Here is a 15,697-nt window from a genome sequence, read left to right on the forward strand (position 1 = left end):
AGCTAGTTAACTAGAGGCTCACTAGGGACATGTTGTGGTCTATATATTCACACATGTATTACAATTTCCGGATAACACAATTATAGCATGAACAATAGACAATTACCATGAACAAGGAAATATAATAGTAACCATTTTATTATTACCTCTAGGGCATATTTCCAACACTGAATGTCGCAGATCCGTTGACTAAACCTCTTCCTCGAGCAAAACATGATCAACACCAGAACTCTATGGGTGTTCGATTCATCACAATGTAACTAGACAAGGAGGAGGCCGGCCGGCCCCTATGGCGCGCCAAGGAGGAGTCCTCCTCCTAGTAGGAGTAGGACTCCTACTAGGAGGGGGAAAGAAGTGGGGAGGGAGAGGGAAAGGGGGGCGCCGCCCCCCTCTCCTAGTCCAATTCGGACCAGGGGGAGGAGGCATGCGGCCCACCTTTGGATGCCCCTCTCTCTCTCCACTAAGGCCCATATGGCCCATTACTTCTCCCGGGGGGGGGGGTTCCGGTAACCCTCCGGCTTTCCGGTTTTCTCCGAAATCACCCGGAACACTTACGGTGTCCGAATATAGCCGTCCAATATATCAATCTTTATGTCTCGACCATTTCGAGACTCCTCGTCATGTCCGTGATCACATCCGGGACTCCGAACAACCTTCGGTACATATGTGAAGGAAATATGCCCTAGAGGCAATAATAAAGTTATTATTTATTTCCTTATATCATGATAAAAGTTTATTATTCATGCTAGAATTGTATTAACCGGAAACATAATACATGTGTGAATACATAGACAAACAGAGTGACTAGTATGCCTCTACTAGACTAGCTTGTTAATCAAAGATGGTTATGTTTCCTAACCATGGACAAAGAGTTGTCATTTGATTAACAGGATCACATCATTAGATGAATGATCTGATTGACATGACCCATTCCATTAGCTTAGCATCCGATCGTTTAGTATGTTGCTATTGCTTTCTTCATGACTTATACATGTTCCTATGACTATGAGATTATGCAACTCCCGTTTGCCGGAGGAACACTTTGTGTGCTACCAAACGTCACAACGTAACTGGGTGATTATAAAGGAGCTCTACAGGTGTCTCCAAAGGTACATGTTGGGTTGGCGTATTTCGAGATTAGGATTTGTCACTCCGATTGTCGGAGAGGTATCTCTGGGCCCTCTCGGTAATGCACATCACATAAGCCTTGCAAGCATTGCGACTAATGAGTCAGTTGCGAGATGATGTATTACGGAACGAGTAAAGAGACTTGCCGATAACGAGATTGAACTAGGTATTGGATACCGACGATCGAATCTCGGGCAAGTAACATACCGATGACAAAGGGAACAACGTATGTTGTTATGCGGTCTGACCGATATAAGATCTTCGTAGAATATGTAGGAGCCAATATGAGCATCCAGGTTCCGCTATTGGTTATTGACCGGAGACGTGTCTCGGTCATGTCTACATCGTTCTCGAACCTGTAGGGTCCGCACGCTTAAGGTTTCGATGACAGTTATATTATGAGTTTATATGTTTTGATGTACCGAAGGTTGTTCAGAGTCCCGGATGTGATCACGGACATGACGAGGAGTCTCGAAATGGTCGAGACATAAAGATTGATATATTGGACGGCTATATTCGGACACCGGAAGTGTTCCGGGTGAAATCGGGATTTTACCGGAAAGCCGGAGGGTTACCGGAACCCCCCGGGAGAAGTAATGGGCCATATGGGCCTTAGTGGAGAGAGAGAGGGGCAGCCAAAGGTGGGCCGCATGCCTCCTCCCCCCTGGTCCGAATTGGACTAGGAGAGGGGGGCGGCGCCCCCCTCCTTCTCTCTCCCTCTTTTCCCACCTCGCGAGTCCTATTCCAACTAGGATTGGGGGGAAGTCCTACTCCCGGAGGGAGTAGGACTCCTCCTGGTGCGCCCCTATGATGGCCGGCCGGCCTCCCCCTCTTGAACCTTTATATACGGAGGCAGGGGCACCCCTAGAGACACAAGTTGATCCACGTGATCATATTCTTAGCCGTGTGCGGCGCCCCCTTCCACCATAGTCTACACACTTAAGGTTCGATGACGCTAGGGTTATTAGGAAGACTTGTATGTGATTACCGAATGTTGTTCGGAGTCCCGGATGAGATCCCGGACGTCACGAGGAGTTCCATAATGGTCCGGAGGTGAAGATTTATATGTAGGAAGTTGTCATACGGTCACCGGAAAGGTTCGGGGGCATATCGGTATTGTACCGGGGCCACCGGAGGGGTTCCGGGGGTCCACCGGGAGGGGCCACCTCTCTCGGAGGGCCTAATGGGCCGTAGAGGAAAGGGAACCAACCCTACATGGGCTAGGCGCATCCCCCCATGGGCCCATGCGCCTAGGGTTTGGGGGGAAACCCTAAGGAGGGCACCCCTTGCTTGGGGGGCAAGCCCCGCCCCCCTCTAGATCTCATCTAGAGGGGGCCGGCCCCCTTCCTCCTTCCCCTATATATAGAGGGGCAAGGGGAGGGCTGCACACAACATCCAAGGCGCAGCCCTTCCCCTCCCCAACACCTCTCCTCCTCCGTAAGAGCTTGGCGAAGCCCTGCCGGAGTACTGCTGCTTCACCACCACCACGCCGTCGTGCTGCTGTTGGAGCCCTCTTCCTCAACCTCTCCCTCCTCCTTGCTGGATCAAGGCGCGGGAGACGTCCTCGCTCCGTACGTGTGTTGAACGCGGAGGTGCCGTCCGTTCGGCGCTAGGATCTTCGGTGATTTGGATCACGACGAGTACGACTCCATCATCCCCATTCTCTTGAACGCTTCCGCTCGCGATCTACAAGGGTATGTAGATGCACTCCCCTCCCTCTCGTTGCTAGATGACTCCATAGATTGATCTTGGTGATGCGTAGAAAATTTTAAATTTCTGCTACGATCCCCAACTCGTGTTACAGTAAATCAAGGGTAAATCGGTCATTCTGTGGTGGAAGAGGGAAAAGAAGAGGGGAGAAAGGGGGAAAGACACGGTCAAAGGAGTGAAAGAGGACTGATCTCTTCTCTTCTCCACTCTTCCCCTTCCTCCTCCCGCCGCCATGGATGGATGAGAAGCTTCCTTGCGATTGCTTTCTTTCCGATAAGCCCGAATCAATATTTGTTTTTTTCGCGGGGGGGGGGGGGGGGGCTCGTTTAAATGTTCTACTAATTTCAGAAAAAATGTTATAAAAAAGCAGTAACATAGAATCGGTAATGGCACATCATATGAAGTGAACTAAGTAAGATGACCATTATTCTCACATATCAAAATGCAGCCCTTAAGCACACACAAATATGCCTGCATTTAGCGGTGCCAAGAAAAAGGATCGTCCTTAAGAGGTAAACATGCATAATCCCGGTATGGCTGAGGCATTCGTTGGAGATCCAATGGAGTCAGGATGCACCATTGCCCACTTTGTGAGTCGACAAAGATGATTGGCGTGAATATGGGAGCCTTTGTTTCTGTGCCACATTGAATGGAGATGTGTCCATGCGCCTCTCAACTCTATAGACTTGACACACCGGTTCACCTTGCCGAAGAAAGGCGTTTGATCCGCCTTTCCACTAAACGCTTGCCGAGATCAACCACACAACTAACGTCTTCCACCCGCCAACGCCGTCGTTGAAAAGACAACAACCTGCCATGCTTCTTCTGAAGCAATATTCACAAAAATCCATCTCGACGTCAATAACCCTACATTTACCATCCAAGGAGAGACTTGTTTCTTCATGGCGTCGTCGCTGCCACGTAAACACTACATAATGAAATGTTGCCTACAATGTCGAAGCAGAGTGCCAGTATCCTCTCGCCGTCGCGAAGGAAGAGGCGACCAACGGCCTCGCCGGGAGGACCGCAGTTGCCGCCTGCCCATATGGCATTGCTCGCCGGAGGAGAGAGAGAAGGAAGAGCCAGTAAATCAAGGGCAAATCGGTCATTTTATGGTTGCCAGATGGAAAAGAAAGAAAACAACCGTTGACCGAGCAATCTTCACAAACTATGACGTCGATAACTCTACATTTACCGCCCAAAGGAAAGACCTATTTCTTCACACCGTCGTCGCTGCCACGTAAAACACTGCTTAATAACACGTCGGCTCAAACCCTAACTAACTACAAGCCTACAATGCCAAAGCAGAGGGCGATCAAGCATGCCCTCACCGCGGAAGTGCAAGCGAAGAGAAAGGGGACCAATGGCCTCGCCGGGAGGATTCGAGTCGCCGCCCATATGACATTGCTCGCACTCGCCCGGGGAGAGGGGGAGGCAACGTGTTACAGTAAATCAAGGGCAAATCGGTCATTTTAAGGTTGCAAGAGGTAAAAAATAAGAGGGGGAGAAAGGCAGAGAAAGACACGGTCAAGGAGTGAAAGAGGACTGATCTCTGTCTTCTCCACCCTTCCGCCTCTCTTCCTCCTCCTGCCGCCGCCATGGATGGATGAGGAGCTTCCTTGCAATTGCTTTCTTTCCGAGAAGCCCGAATCCGCTCCTCACCCGCGCCGCACCATCTGATTCCCCGTCCCGCGAGCTCTCCATCGATCCCGGCCTCGCCCACCTGCATTGATCTGATCTGCTCTCCGCTCCGGGGCAACAGCTAGGTGCTAGCGCACGGAAGCGAGGGGGCCATGACCGACGGCGGTCCGGAGGCGGCGCCGCTGGAGTTCCCCTCGGCGGAGTGGCGGCGCGTCTACGACCGGCTCCAGGGGCTGCTGCCGCGGGTGGAGGCGCTCGCCGCCGACCGCGCGCGCCTGGAGGAGGCCGTCAAGCTGTCGGACGCCCGCGAGAAGAGCCTCCATGCCCGCCTCCTCCAGGTGGTTCGCGCGCTGCCTCTAGCTAGGGTTTCCATTTATCCATTTGGGGTTTTCATAAATCTAAATTAATCGCGCCTGATGCTGCTGGCTTAATTATGGTCTGCGGACTGCGGTTGAAGGCGGAGGCGAGCAGGGAGAGGTGGAAGGCGGCCTACTCCGAGCTTCCTCCCGGTGCCAATCCCAAGCTCGCCGGTAAGAATTGGATCCCCTCTTCACTCTTTTGGATGGATGATTTGGGTGAAGAAATTGGCATCATTTCCCCGTTTTGGCTCGATCCCTTTGGGTCAGGGACTTGTCTATGTAGGTTTATGACCTGCCTGCTCAATATCAATTTGGTCGTCATTTTAACTTCTACGACGAAGCGCCCAATTTCAGTGAAATCCTGCTGCTACTACTGACGACTTTGTGTTCATTGCAGAACTTCAAGAGCGTGACTTGGCGGATTCCGAAGCCCGTGAAGCTCTTCCTGATGCTGACAACTCTCAACTGAAGGTGTCCATGGTTGTTTTGTATCAATGCTTACTGGAAAGCTTCCCAATTAGGAATTCTCAAGTTTGATTTCCGTATAGGATAATCAGTTTCTGGGGGTGTGCTAACAGACTGGAGTCTGTTTTCTAACAGGAGACTAGTCAAAAGCGCAGGAAGCTTACCAATGGGGAGACTAGTCAAAAAAAGCGCACGAAGCTTACCAATGGGGAGACTAGTAAAGAAAAGCGCCTGAAGCTTACCAATGAGATGCATCTTCAACGGTGCATGGTGAGTCTCCCTTTCACTCGTCTTTTCTCACGCCCTTGCCCTGCTCCACCTTTGCCCGATGCATCCCAGATTTAGCATTTGTGTTGCTTATCTCCTCGAGATCTAGACGATTTTGTCGGTCCATTTGCTGTAAACAATTTTGCTGTGTTGTATTTTCTAGAAATTGAGTGGACTTAAGTGTTCATATTCCTTATAAGATACTGTAGCTGTTTCTTTCACCTTTAGTCATCTGAGTGGATCCAAAATTGCTGACAGACTCCCTAATGAATTAACCTTGCAAGTTGCACATGAGAACTGTTGTCGTGATCAGCCTTATACGACTATAGCAACTTGAAGGTCTTCCTGCTTCTGTTCAATTCATCAGTTAACATTGTCCCACACTTGTTTCTGGCCAGTGAATCATCTAATTTGCAAATTGTAGGATTCTTGAGTATTATGTATTTATATCACAATATCTGTCGACTTTGTGTAAGATACTTGATTTTCCTAGAACATGGTTGTACGTGAAGGACTGACAACATAGCCCAAACAGTCCTGATGATTATATTTATCATTAAATTTGCAACATCGACAGTTATCACCATGGAACCTGATGGTTTGTTGTGGTTGATGTGCAGATTTCTGTTTTTAGTTCTATTATCTGTTAGAACTGCTACTGTTCTTTTCGTTTACCGTTTGGTGTCTTCAATGGAAGCCTTTGTCTAATAAGATGCTAATGTTTTGTGTGCTTGTTCAACAGATGCAGATCTTTGTCAAGATCAACTGTTCAATTTTTCGCAAAAATAGAAAGACCCACTGTTTAAAGACAATCACTCTTGAGGTCATGAGATCAAATACGATCTACGGTGTCAAGGAAAAGATACAAGACAAGGAGGGCATCCCTGCAGTCCAGCAGAGACTCATGTTTGGCAGTGAGCTGCTGGTGGACAGCTGCAGCCTGGAGGACTACAACATCGAGGAGGAGTCCACCCTCACCCTTGACCTTGTTCCCCAAGGGATGCATATCTTTATCAGGGCACGGAGTGGCAAGATCATGACTATTGGTGTTGACGGAGAAGATAGCCTGTACAGTGTCAAGGCAAAGTTTTTCGATGAAACTGGCATCCCCCCAGGCAGACAGCGTCTCTTCTTTGCCGGGAAGCAGCTGGAGGATGGCCGCACCTTGGCTGACTACGACGTGCAAAATGAATCTACCCTTCATGTTGCGTTTCGCGGCATCACGCGTCGGAGCGGTCAGATGCGCATCTCTGTCAGGACGGTGACCGGGAAGAAAGTCATTGAACGTGCGATGAAGCGCAGGCAGGCCGTTGACAACATCAAAGCGTGGATCTACTCTGAGTTGTGCATTCTCCCGGAGGAGCAGCAGCTCTCTGGCGAGGACAGCGCCCCCTTGGCGGAAGTGATCCGTCGTTCGTGCATCATTGTTCTGCAGATTCGTCCTCCTGGTGGTTGGTGAGATAGATGTAAATTGGTCCTTTGCTTTTGGTGGTACCATTAGTGAGAGCTCAGTCAGACTCGATAGCGATTGCACCTGAAGGGGATATATTTTAGTACAACAGTATGCAGGGTGTAAAATGAGTGAAATGCTGTAGTTTCTGGGCTCGTAATAACAGACCGGTGTACGTAGGTATGCACGTGGGGTTTCTCTGAAGGAAATAATATATGCTTGTGTAAGTACTTGATAATTTCAGTGTGGCGCTTATTGTGTCATTAGCCTAACAAGTATTGAGTTTGGTAGTAAGGAGAGAAGGATATATATGTATTCCCTTGATGTCCAGACATTAACTGTTGATGAGCATTGTGCTGCTCTGTTTTGCCTACATTTTGTTTCTGTTTTTTTTTCAGAATCCCTAAACAATATAGATGCAGAGGAAAATTGGATCACTACAACTTTTGCTTGTCTCATGCATCAAATTATTCAAGGAGAGCACGTCGTACAAGGATGTAAGTAAGGCTTCTGTGCTTGCATCCATGCATAAATATTTTGGACTCGGTACATTCTGCCTTGAATGGATTTGGTAGGGATAAGAGATATTGACAAAAGTAATCAATTTGCTCTGAAAACTGGCTTCCTTTCTGTTCAATTTCAGTTCAGTAAATTGATACCCTAAAGCCTGTCGTGGTTACTTTCCTGGGACTCTGAAAATAATTGCCCTGAATTTGATCATTCAGTCATACCTTCGGTTCAGTGAATTACTCCCTCCGTCCCATAATATAAGAGCGTTTTTGACACTACACTAGTGTCAAAAACGCTCTTATATTATGGTGTAGTGTCAAAAATGCTCTTATATTATGGGACGGAGGTAGTAGCTCTGAAAACTGGGATGTCTCATCTTATTTACCTACTTAACTTACCTGGTGCCTTACAAATCAGAAGCTCAATGTAGGCTCACCGAATGATGATGATTAATTAGCTGAAATCAGGAGACACCAAAGTGCAACTCTGAAACTGAAACTCTACCCATTGCTGTAGCTGACAGCAAGAACACAATGTACGGAAGCACTATGTTTGATTTTGTTTCAAATGCTTCCATCTCAGTATGATTTATCTGTGTGTTCGCCTTGTGAGATGGAAGGCAGCCTACACGGAGATGCGTCCTGGTGCTAATCCCAAGCTCGCTTTGATGCCTTCCTCTTGACTTAATTAGTTATTTTCAATGACGCGTGTTGCTTGTGGTGGAAAAACTGGTCACTATTTTTGCCTTGTTCTGGCTCGATCTCTGAGAGAGGAGTTTGTGTAGGCTTATGCCCTGCTAATCGAGGATTTTATTGTGCATCTCTGTGAGATTTTAACTTGTAGAAGGAAACACTGAATTTCTATCAAGTTATGTTGCTGCAGATATCATTACCTTATGTGTTCAATGTAGAACTCTAACAGAGCGACCTGGAGGATTCCAGTACATGTGTAGCTCTTTCCGATGCAAGACCAGAGGTATTTACAGAAACATTAGTTCTGTAGATCAAAAGTATTCAATCTAGCTTGTGCATGTAATCATTGTTTTGCGTTCATGGCTGTTCTCAACACTGTAGATGCAACTGAAAGAAACTGTAAGTCATGTAGAGCTTACTCAAAACGATTCTGCTCACGAGGACATCGCAAGAGATTTTCGAGCAGAGATAAACAAGTTAAAAGAAGTGGAGGCAGCAAAAGCTACTGAAGCAGCACAAACCCTTCAGCAGAGCATAGATGAGCTGCAAGTGGTAGACAGAGAGAAGGATGACGAGATTGACAGATTGAGAGCAGAAGCAGTTGATGCAGAAAACAAGGTACAGATTCACTATTGAGGGTACATTGCTAGAAATGCACTCTTAACTAAGAGGAAAAATTATGGAATCCAGAAATACAAAAATGGGCAACCTGAGATTCTGAAATGACCTTGTTTTTCTTCCGTGTTATTTGTCCAGTGACGGAGTGACCTGCTTATGGCGCGGCATATCCACAGCAGACCCTCTCTTTCTACAGACACATATGTAGTCGATGGACGATGTCGTGTTTATAGGTGAACCTGATCGGTCGACGGTAACATTAATAAATTGTGATGTTTAACCAAATTCACTAATCACTGCTTGCAGTTTAGTTGATTGCCTCTTGACATGTGATCATTGGCTGTTTCACTGATATGCATACACAATGGTCTAGTCATGTTTCATTGTGTGCCGCTTTATTTTTACTTTTTGTTCCTAAAGGCATAAACTGAATTTGACATGGGAGGAGTCCGTTAAGAGAGACCTGAAGGATTGGAGTATCACCAAAGAGCTAGCTATGGACAGGGGTGTGTGGAAGCTTGCTATCCATGTGCCAGAGCCATGAGTTGGTTGCGAGATCTTATGGGTTTCACCTCTAGCCTACCCCAAGTTGTTTGGGACTAAAGGCTTTGTTGTTGTTGTTGTTGTTCCTAAAGGCATAAACATCTAGATTCTTGATAGGCTACCTGCATGAAACATGTGCCATTGGAGACACAAACTGATTGTGAAGTGAGGAATTATGTTTATCTATATAGGAACCTCTACTTCTGGGAGTGCTAATTGTGTAGAGTTTGTTTTGTAACAGGAGACTAGTCCAAAGAAGAGTCAAAAGCGCAGGAGGAATACCAGTGAGTTGCAGCTTGAACAGTGCACAGTGAGTCTCCCTTTTACTCCTTTTCTCACATACTACTACTTATTTGCTCGATGCATCACAGATCCAGCATTTGGTGGTACCGATCCTCTCAAGATCTAGTCAATTATCTTGGCTATTTTTCTTCTTACATTTTTTGTAGTGCCATCATTTTTGGAGAATGAGAAAAGTCCATATTTCAACCCTGAACTAACCAGTCGGTTTGATTTACAACCCTCATATTTGAAACCGGTCGAATTGCACCCTCAGCTTACCACATACTCTCTCCGTCCCATGATATAAGAGCGTTTTTGACACGTGTCAAAAACGCTCTTATATTATGGGACGGAGGGAGTAGTTCAAAAGACAACCCTGAACCTAGTTTTGGGCAGGTCAACCGGTTTTGACCTAGTCAAACCTGACTGGACAGCCAACTCAGCAGACCATGCAGGCACACATCCTAACCTATTCCTCTCTCTCTCTCTCTCTCTCTCTCTCTCTCTCTCTCTCCGTTCACCCTGAGCCCTGACCCAGTCCCCGCAGCCGCCGCCTAGATCGCCTGGAACTCCAAAACCCGCCGTTGCTGGCGATCGGAGACCGGCGGCGCCACCACACCGCCGCTAGGTTCCCTTCTTCTCTTCCCTATCTTGTCTTACCCGCAGGCGCGGCAAGCTGCCGCCGCTGCTGCCGCTGGCGGCGGCGGCGACGAGCTGAGCTGCTGCTGCTTCTGCTGCAGCCGGCGACCTACTTCTGCTGCCACCCCTGCCGCCACTGGCGAGTAGAGCAGTAAAAGCGGGAGGCAAAACTAGGTTTCTGGAAGAAAAACCAGATGAGATTCAGCAGGAAGAACCAGCTGAAGGGTACTTAATTTCCACAATGTTTTGATGATCTCTTCGTCGCCAGACCTTGTCTGTGTACTGTAGCATGTTGATGTGAGCTAAGTTACTACCCAACACCAAGTTCAGTATCATTCTCCTTTCTGTTAGAGATTCTTCAGATTCTGAAGAACAAATTATTCGGAAACAAAACATTCAGTTTGGCTTATCATCATACCTTCTGCCTGGGCCTCTTAAAGTTTGAATATTCTGCAAAAAGTCTCCTTCTGACTGAACATTGTTCAGTTTTGGTTCAGGAATCAGAGCCTTTGTTCTGACTAAACATTATTCGGAAAGAAGCACATTCAGTTTGGCTCATCAGACATTCTGCCTGGGCCTTCTTGAAGTCTGAATTTTCTGCCTTCCTTCTGATTGGTGATTGTTCAGATTTGATTCATGCACCGAGCTTTTCTTTGGCACACCGTGCAGGTTCATGATCCATTGTCTGTCTCTTCACTAGCATTCTCCACGGTGTCTCTGAAGATCACACCTGCAACCATTGTTCACGTATGCAGTGGGTGCAGATACAGCAGCAGCAGGTCGCCGGCCACAGCAGAAGCAGCAGCAGCAGCAGTAGCTTGTCGCGGCTGTGGGTAAGGAGAATAGAGGGAAGAAAAAAGGGAACCTGGCGACGGTGTGGCAACGCCGCCGGTCGCCAGCAGCAGCGGGCCTTGGTGTTACAGGTGACCCAGGCAGTGGCTGCGGGGACTGGGTCGCCGCTCGGGCTGAACGAACAGAGAGAGAGAGGGGAATATGTTAGGATGTGTGCCTGCGTGGCTTGCTGAGTTGGCTGCCCTGTCAGCTTTGACTCGTTCTAAACCGGTTGATCTGCCCAAAACCGAGTCAAGGGTTGTCTTTTGAACTATGTTGTAAGTTGAGGGTGCAATTCGACCGGTTTCAAAGATGAGGGTTGTAAATTGAACCGAGTGGTTAGTTCGGGGTTGAAATGTGGACTTTTCTCTCTGGAAATCGAGGTGATCTAAGTGTCCATGTTACTTATAAGATATTATAGGGTTTCTTGCTCTGTTTTCGACAACCTTGTACATGGAAATTGTGGTCCCATTCTCTTGCATAGTCCACCAGTTGCATTGTGGGTGATCTTGATTGATTTGTTAGCCAGTATTTTTGTTTGTATATTTACCATCCATGGATTAATTTGGAGCGGTGATGCATCATATACAGGGCTGATCTCATAGGTTTTGCCAGATCTTAGGACCGGTTAGATGGGGAGTATCAATTTCAAACTTGTCCATGTTCAATTCGTATCTGAAAGAAGAAAAGGTACTAATTCTGTAGGATTCTCGAGTAATACTCCCACCATCCCCATTTACACGGCGTACTCACATTTCGTGATTTAACTGTGACCACTAATTTCATCAATAATATGTGTCATCATAAGCATACCATTGAAAAACCTTTTTGGATACAAATTTGATGATTAACATTTTGTGTCTGATAAGTAATATCCAGTTGGTTAAATTGATGGTCAAACTTGGAATTTGAAATGCGTGCGCCACGTAAATTGGGACGAGGGAGTATGACTTTACCACGATACATTTAAACTTTGTGCTAGATGTTTTTCTCAAGTAATTGTTTTACATCTTTGGACTGACAACATGACTCGAAGATAAATCAGATGTTTATATTTGCCATTTGTTCTTATGTTATGAATAGTGTAAGCATTCCTAGTTCTGATCTGAACTAGATGCATTATACACTGCACAATTATAGGGTTTCTTGCTCTGTTTTCGACAACCTTGTACATGGAAATTGTGGTCCCATTCTCTTGCATAGTCCACCAGTTGCATTGTGGGTGATCTTGATTGATTTGTTAGCCAGTATTTTTGTTTGTATATTTACCATCCATGGATTAATTTGGAGCGGTGATGCATCATATACAGGGCTGATCTCATAGGTTTTGCCAGATCTTAGGACCGGTTAGATGGGGAGTATCAATTTCAAACTTGTCCATGTTCAATTCGTATCTGAAAGAAGAAAAGGTACTAATTCTGTAGGATTCTCGAGTAATGCTCCCACCATCCCCATTTACACGGCGTACTCACATTTCGTGATTTAACTGTGACCACTAATTTCATCAATAATATGTGTCATCATAAGCATACCATTGAAAAACCTTTTTGGATACAAATTTGATGATTAACATTTTGTGTCTGATAAGTAATATCCAGTTGGTTAAATTGATGGTCAAACTTGGAATTTGAAATGCGTGCGCCACGTAAATTGGGACGAGGGAGTATGACTTTACCACGATACATTTAAACTTTGTGCTAGATGTTTTTCTCAAGTAATTGTTTCACATCTTTGGACTGACAACATGACTCGAAGATAAATCAGATGTTTATATTTGCCATTTGTTCTTATGTTATGAATAGTGTAAGCATTCCTAGTTCTGATCTGAACTAGATGCATTATACACTGCACAATACCAACTGTTATCACCATGGAGCCTTTTGATTTATTGCAGCTAACATGTAGGTTTTTGTATTTGGTTCTATCTGTTGGAACTGTTAATGTTCTTTTCATTTGATCGCAGCATTATTACACAGGTCTTCGGCTCATTTTCATAATCAATCGCAGATGTTGAAGAAGCTCGACGCCTTAATTAAGAGTGAACACCCTGCCATTATGTTCCTTACAGATGAGATGAGCCATTACAAGCAAAGCGACGAGAAAGCATAACTACGCTAGTTCTCCATCACACACAGTATGAAGTGATGCTCCATATTGAGGACTGTTTTATGCCCGCAGACGCAGCAAGAAATGGTGTGCATGGAATCGGCAGTTTCTGAGAAATTGCACATCCATGGTTTTGCGCATTCGTCAAAGTTGAATAAGCAAATTGCCCAAATGAGTGAGTAGTATATATGCTGACGCCCCCGCAAAAAAAAGTATATATGCTGACGGTTCGGAACTCGCCATTGTCCTCTGGACCTGGAGTGTGTGCGTTGGCGGAAACATCTTACCCGATCTAGGGCGACGTGCTGCATGTTAAATAGGCAGGGTGCGAGCTTGAGATACGCGTACAAGAGTTGGTTGAGATACAACTTGATGAAGAACAAAGATAAGAGAGATAAGAGGATAAGCTAGCTAGTAGTTACAACAGAATATCTCATGCGCCTAGCTATCCTTGAGAAGTACTCAACCTCCTGTACGTATTCTGTACGTGACACATACGGGACACAATCATGTGTTTAACACTCTCCCTTAATCACAGCTTGGTCGAGTTGAGATTACGTTTGAATTCTTCAAAACTCCGTACAGGCAATGCCTTTGTGAATCCATCTGCAACTTGATCTCCGGAGTGCACACCATAGACATGGAGCTCGTGTGTTTATCACACCAACTTCTTTGAACATAGACTGAACCCATATAATCTCTACCGTAGCATTTGCTAATGCTTTGTATTCTGCCTCTGTACTTGATCTGGAGACAGTAGCTTGTTTTCGTGCACACCATGATATTAAGTTAGGTCCAAAGAATACAACAAACCCATCAGTTGACCTCCTGTCATCCAAGCATCCTGCCCAATCTGAATCAGAGAATGCACTGACAAGTGTTGAAGGTGACTTGCTGAAGTTTAGACCAATGCTCAAAGTATGTTTGACATATCTAACTATGCGTTTTGCAGCAGTTAGGTGAACAGTAGTGGGTGCATGAAGAAACTGACAAACTTTGTTAACTGCAAAGGAAATGTCAAGTCTAGTAAGAGTGAGATATTGTAATGCTCCCACCAAACTTCTGTATCTTGTGCTGTCCTCTTGATTCAAGAGTGTCCCTTCTGTGAGAGATAGTTTTTCTGAACTGGATAGTGGAGTAGGAGATGACTTACAGTCTTTCAAACCAGCCTTTTTTACCAGATCAGTTGCATACTTCTCTTGAGAAAGATGGAGTCCATCATTGTTTCTCTTTACCTCAATCCCAAGGAAGAAGTGCAAGTCTCCAAGATCCTTCAAGGCAAAATCTGCACTCAAGTCCTTCAAGAGCCCCGTGATTGCTTCATCAGATGAGCTTGTAATAATAATATCATCAACATAGATGAGGAAAAATATGCATGTGTTGGACTTGTTGTAAATAAACAATGAAGTGTCAGACTTGTAAGGAACAAAGCCAAGTGCCTGCATCTTGTGACAGAGACGTGAATACCATGCCCTTGGAGCTTGCTTTAACCCATATAGTGCTTTATCGCAAGTTTGCACACATAAGATGGAGCATTCTTACTTACAAACCCAGGAGGTTGCTTCATGTACACTTCCTCTTCCAGAACACCATGGAGGAACACGTTCTGTACATCTAGCTGTCTAAGACTCCAGCCCCTAGAAACAGCAATAGACAGGACAAGGCGAATGGTAGCAGCTTTTACAACTGGACTAAACGTGTCCTCATAGTCTATGCCGTATCTTTGTTTAAAGCCCTTTGCAACAAGTCTAGCTTTATAACGATCAATGGTTCCATCAGATTTTCTCTTAATCTTGAATACCCACTTGCAGTCAATCAAGTTTTTACCTTGCCGTGGAGGAACCAGATGCCATGTTTTATTTTTCTTCAATGCCATGTACTCTTCATTCATAGCTTTCTTCCATTTCTCATTACCAAGTGCTTCTTCAACCGTGTTTGGTTCGCCTGGTTCTCCTGTAGAACAAATCACACCATATTTAACTACGTGTTTATAGTTCACAGGTTTCGTTACCCCTTTTTGTAGTCGTGTGCGTTGTGGTGATGCCGCAGCCTCATCCATAACCACAGAAGATCCTGTCTCATGTACAGGAGTTCCAGCCGGAGCCGATCCCGAGGAGGATCCCCTGGGTGCAGCAGCGCGAGCTGTCCCAGCGGGATCTTCTGCGGTTTGTGGCTGAACTGCATCGCCTAGAGAGGCCACAGAGGATCCCAGCCTCTGGACCGGCCCATCATTGTGCAATGATGGCGAATCAACGCTGGGAGCCGCGTCAGGGCCTGCACCAGGGTCTGCATCGATGGAGCGAACCGGAGCCCGCCGCTTGTAGCACACCGGCTGGCCGCGGTAGCACGCGCCGTCCGGGCCATCCATGCATCGCCAGTTGGCAGCAGGAGATTGGCGCGTCACTGGGTTCGTGTCGCGACCAACGAGAGGCGACCGCGTGCCACCTGTGGAGCCG

At 46.3% G+C, this 15,697-nt stretch overlaps 2 protein-coding genes across 8 annotated transcripts; both read left to right on the forward strand.

Moving 5' to 3' along the window:
- The first annotated feature begins 4,339 nt into the window (after positions 1 to 4,339).
- Positions 4,340 to 7,258, forward strand: LOC125511679 (polyubiquitin 11). 2 transcript variants are annotated; one of them, XM_048677105.2, is made up of 5 exons: positions 4,340 to 4,817; positions 4,937 to 5,009; positions 5,236 to 5,318; positions 5,439 to 5,573; positions 6,313 to 7,258. In XM_048677105.2, exons 1-5 carry the CDS (start codon positions 4,632 to 4,634, stop codon positions 7,027 to 7,029), a joined length of 1,194 nt encoding a protein of 397 aa, XP_048533062.2. In that variant the 5' UTR covers positions 4,340 to 4,631; the 3' UTR covers positions 7,030 to 7,258. The 2 variants fall into 2 exon arrangements, with proteins under 2 accessions (XP_048533062.2, XP_048533063.2); XM_048677106.2 differs by having other exon boundaries at positions 4,341 to 4,817; positions 5,236 to 5,309.
- A 122-nt stretch (positions 7,259 to 7,380) lies between these two features.
- LOC125511680 (uncharacterized) lies at positions 7,381 to 14,649 on the forward strand. Of its 6 annotated transcripts, none has more exons than XM_048677107.2 (5): positions 7,381 to 7,517; positions 8,441 to 8,505; positions 8,604 to 8,840; positions 9,625 to 9,693; positions 10,974 to 11,720. In XM_048677107.2, the coding sequence occupies exons 3-5, from the start codon at positions 8,604 to 8,606 to the stop codon at positions 11,139 to 11,141; spliced, it is 474 nt and encodes a 157-aa protein (XP_048533064.1). In that variant the 5' UTR covers positions 7,381 to 7,517; positions 8,441 to 8,505; the 3' UTR covers positions 11,142 to 11,720. The 6 variants fall into 6 exon arrangements, with proteins under 6 accessions (XP_048533064.1, XP_087378491.1, XP_087378492.1 ...); XM_087522365.1 differs by having other exon boundaries at positions 7,392 to 7,517; positions 8,413 to 8,505; XM_087522366.1 differs by having other exon boundaries at positions 7,407 to 7,521.
- The last annotated feature ends 1,048 nt before the right edge of the window (positions 14,650 to 15,697 follow it).

The sequence above is a fragment of the Triticum urartu genome, chromosome 5A, assembly GCF_056163025.1.
Source record: "Triticum urartu cultivar PI428250 chromosome 5A, HENAU_Tu73, whole genome shotgun sequence".
Classification (NCBI taxonomy): Eukaryota; Viridiplantae; Streptophyta; class Magnoliopsida; order Poales; family Poaceae; genus Triticum; species Triticum urartu.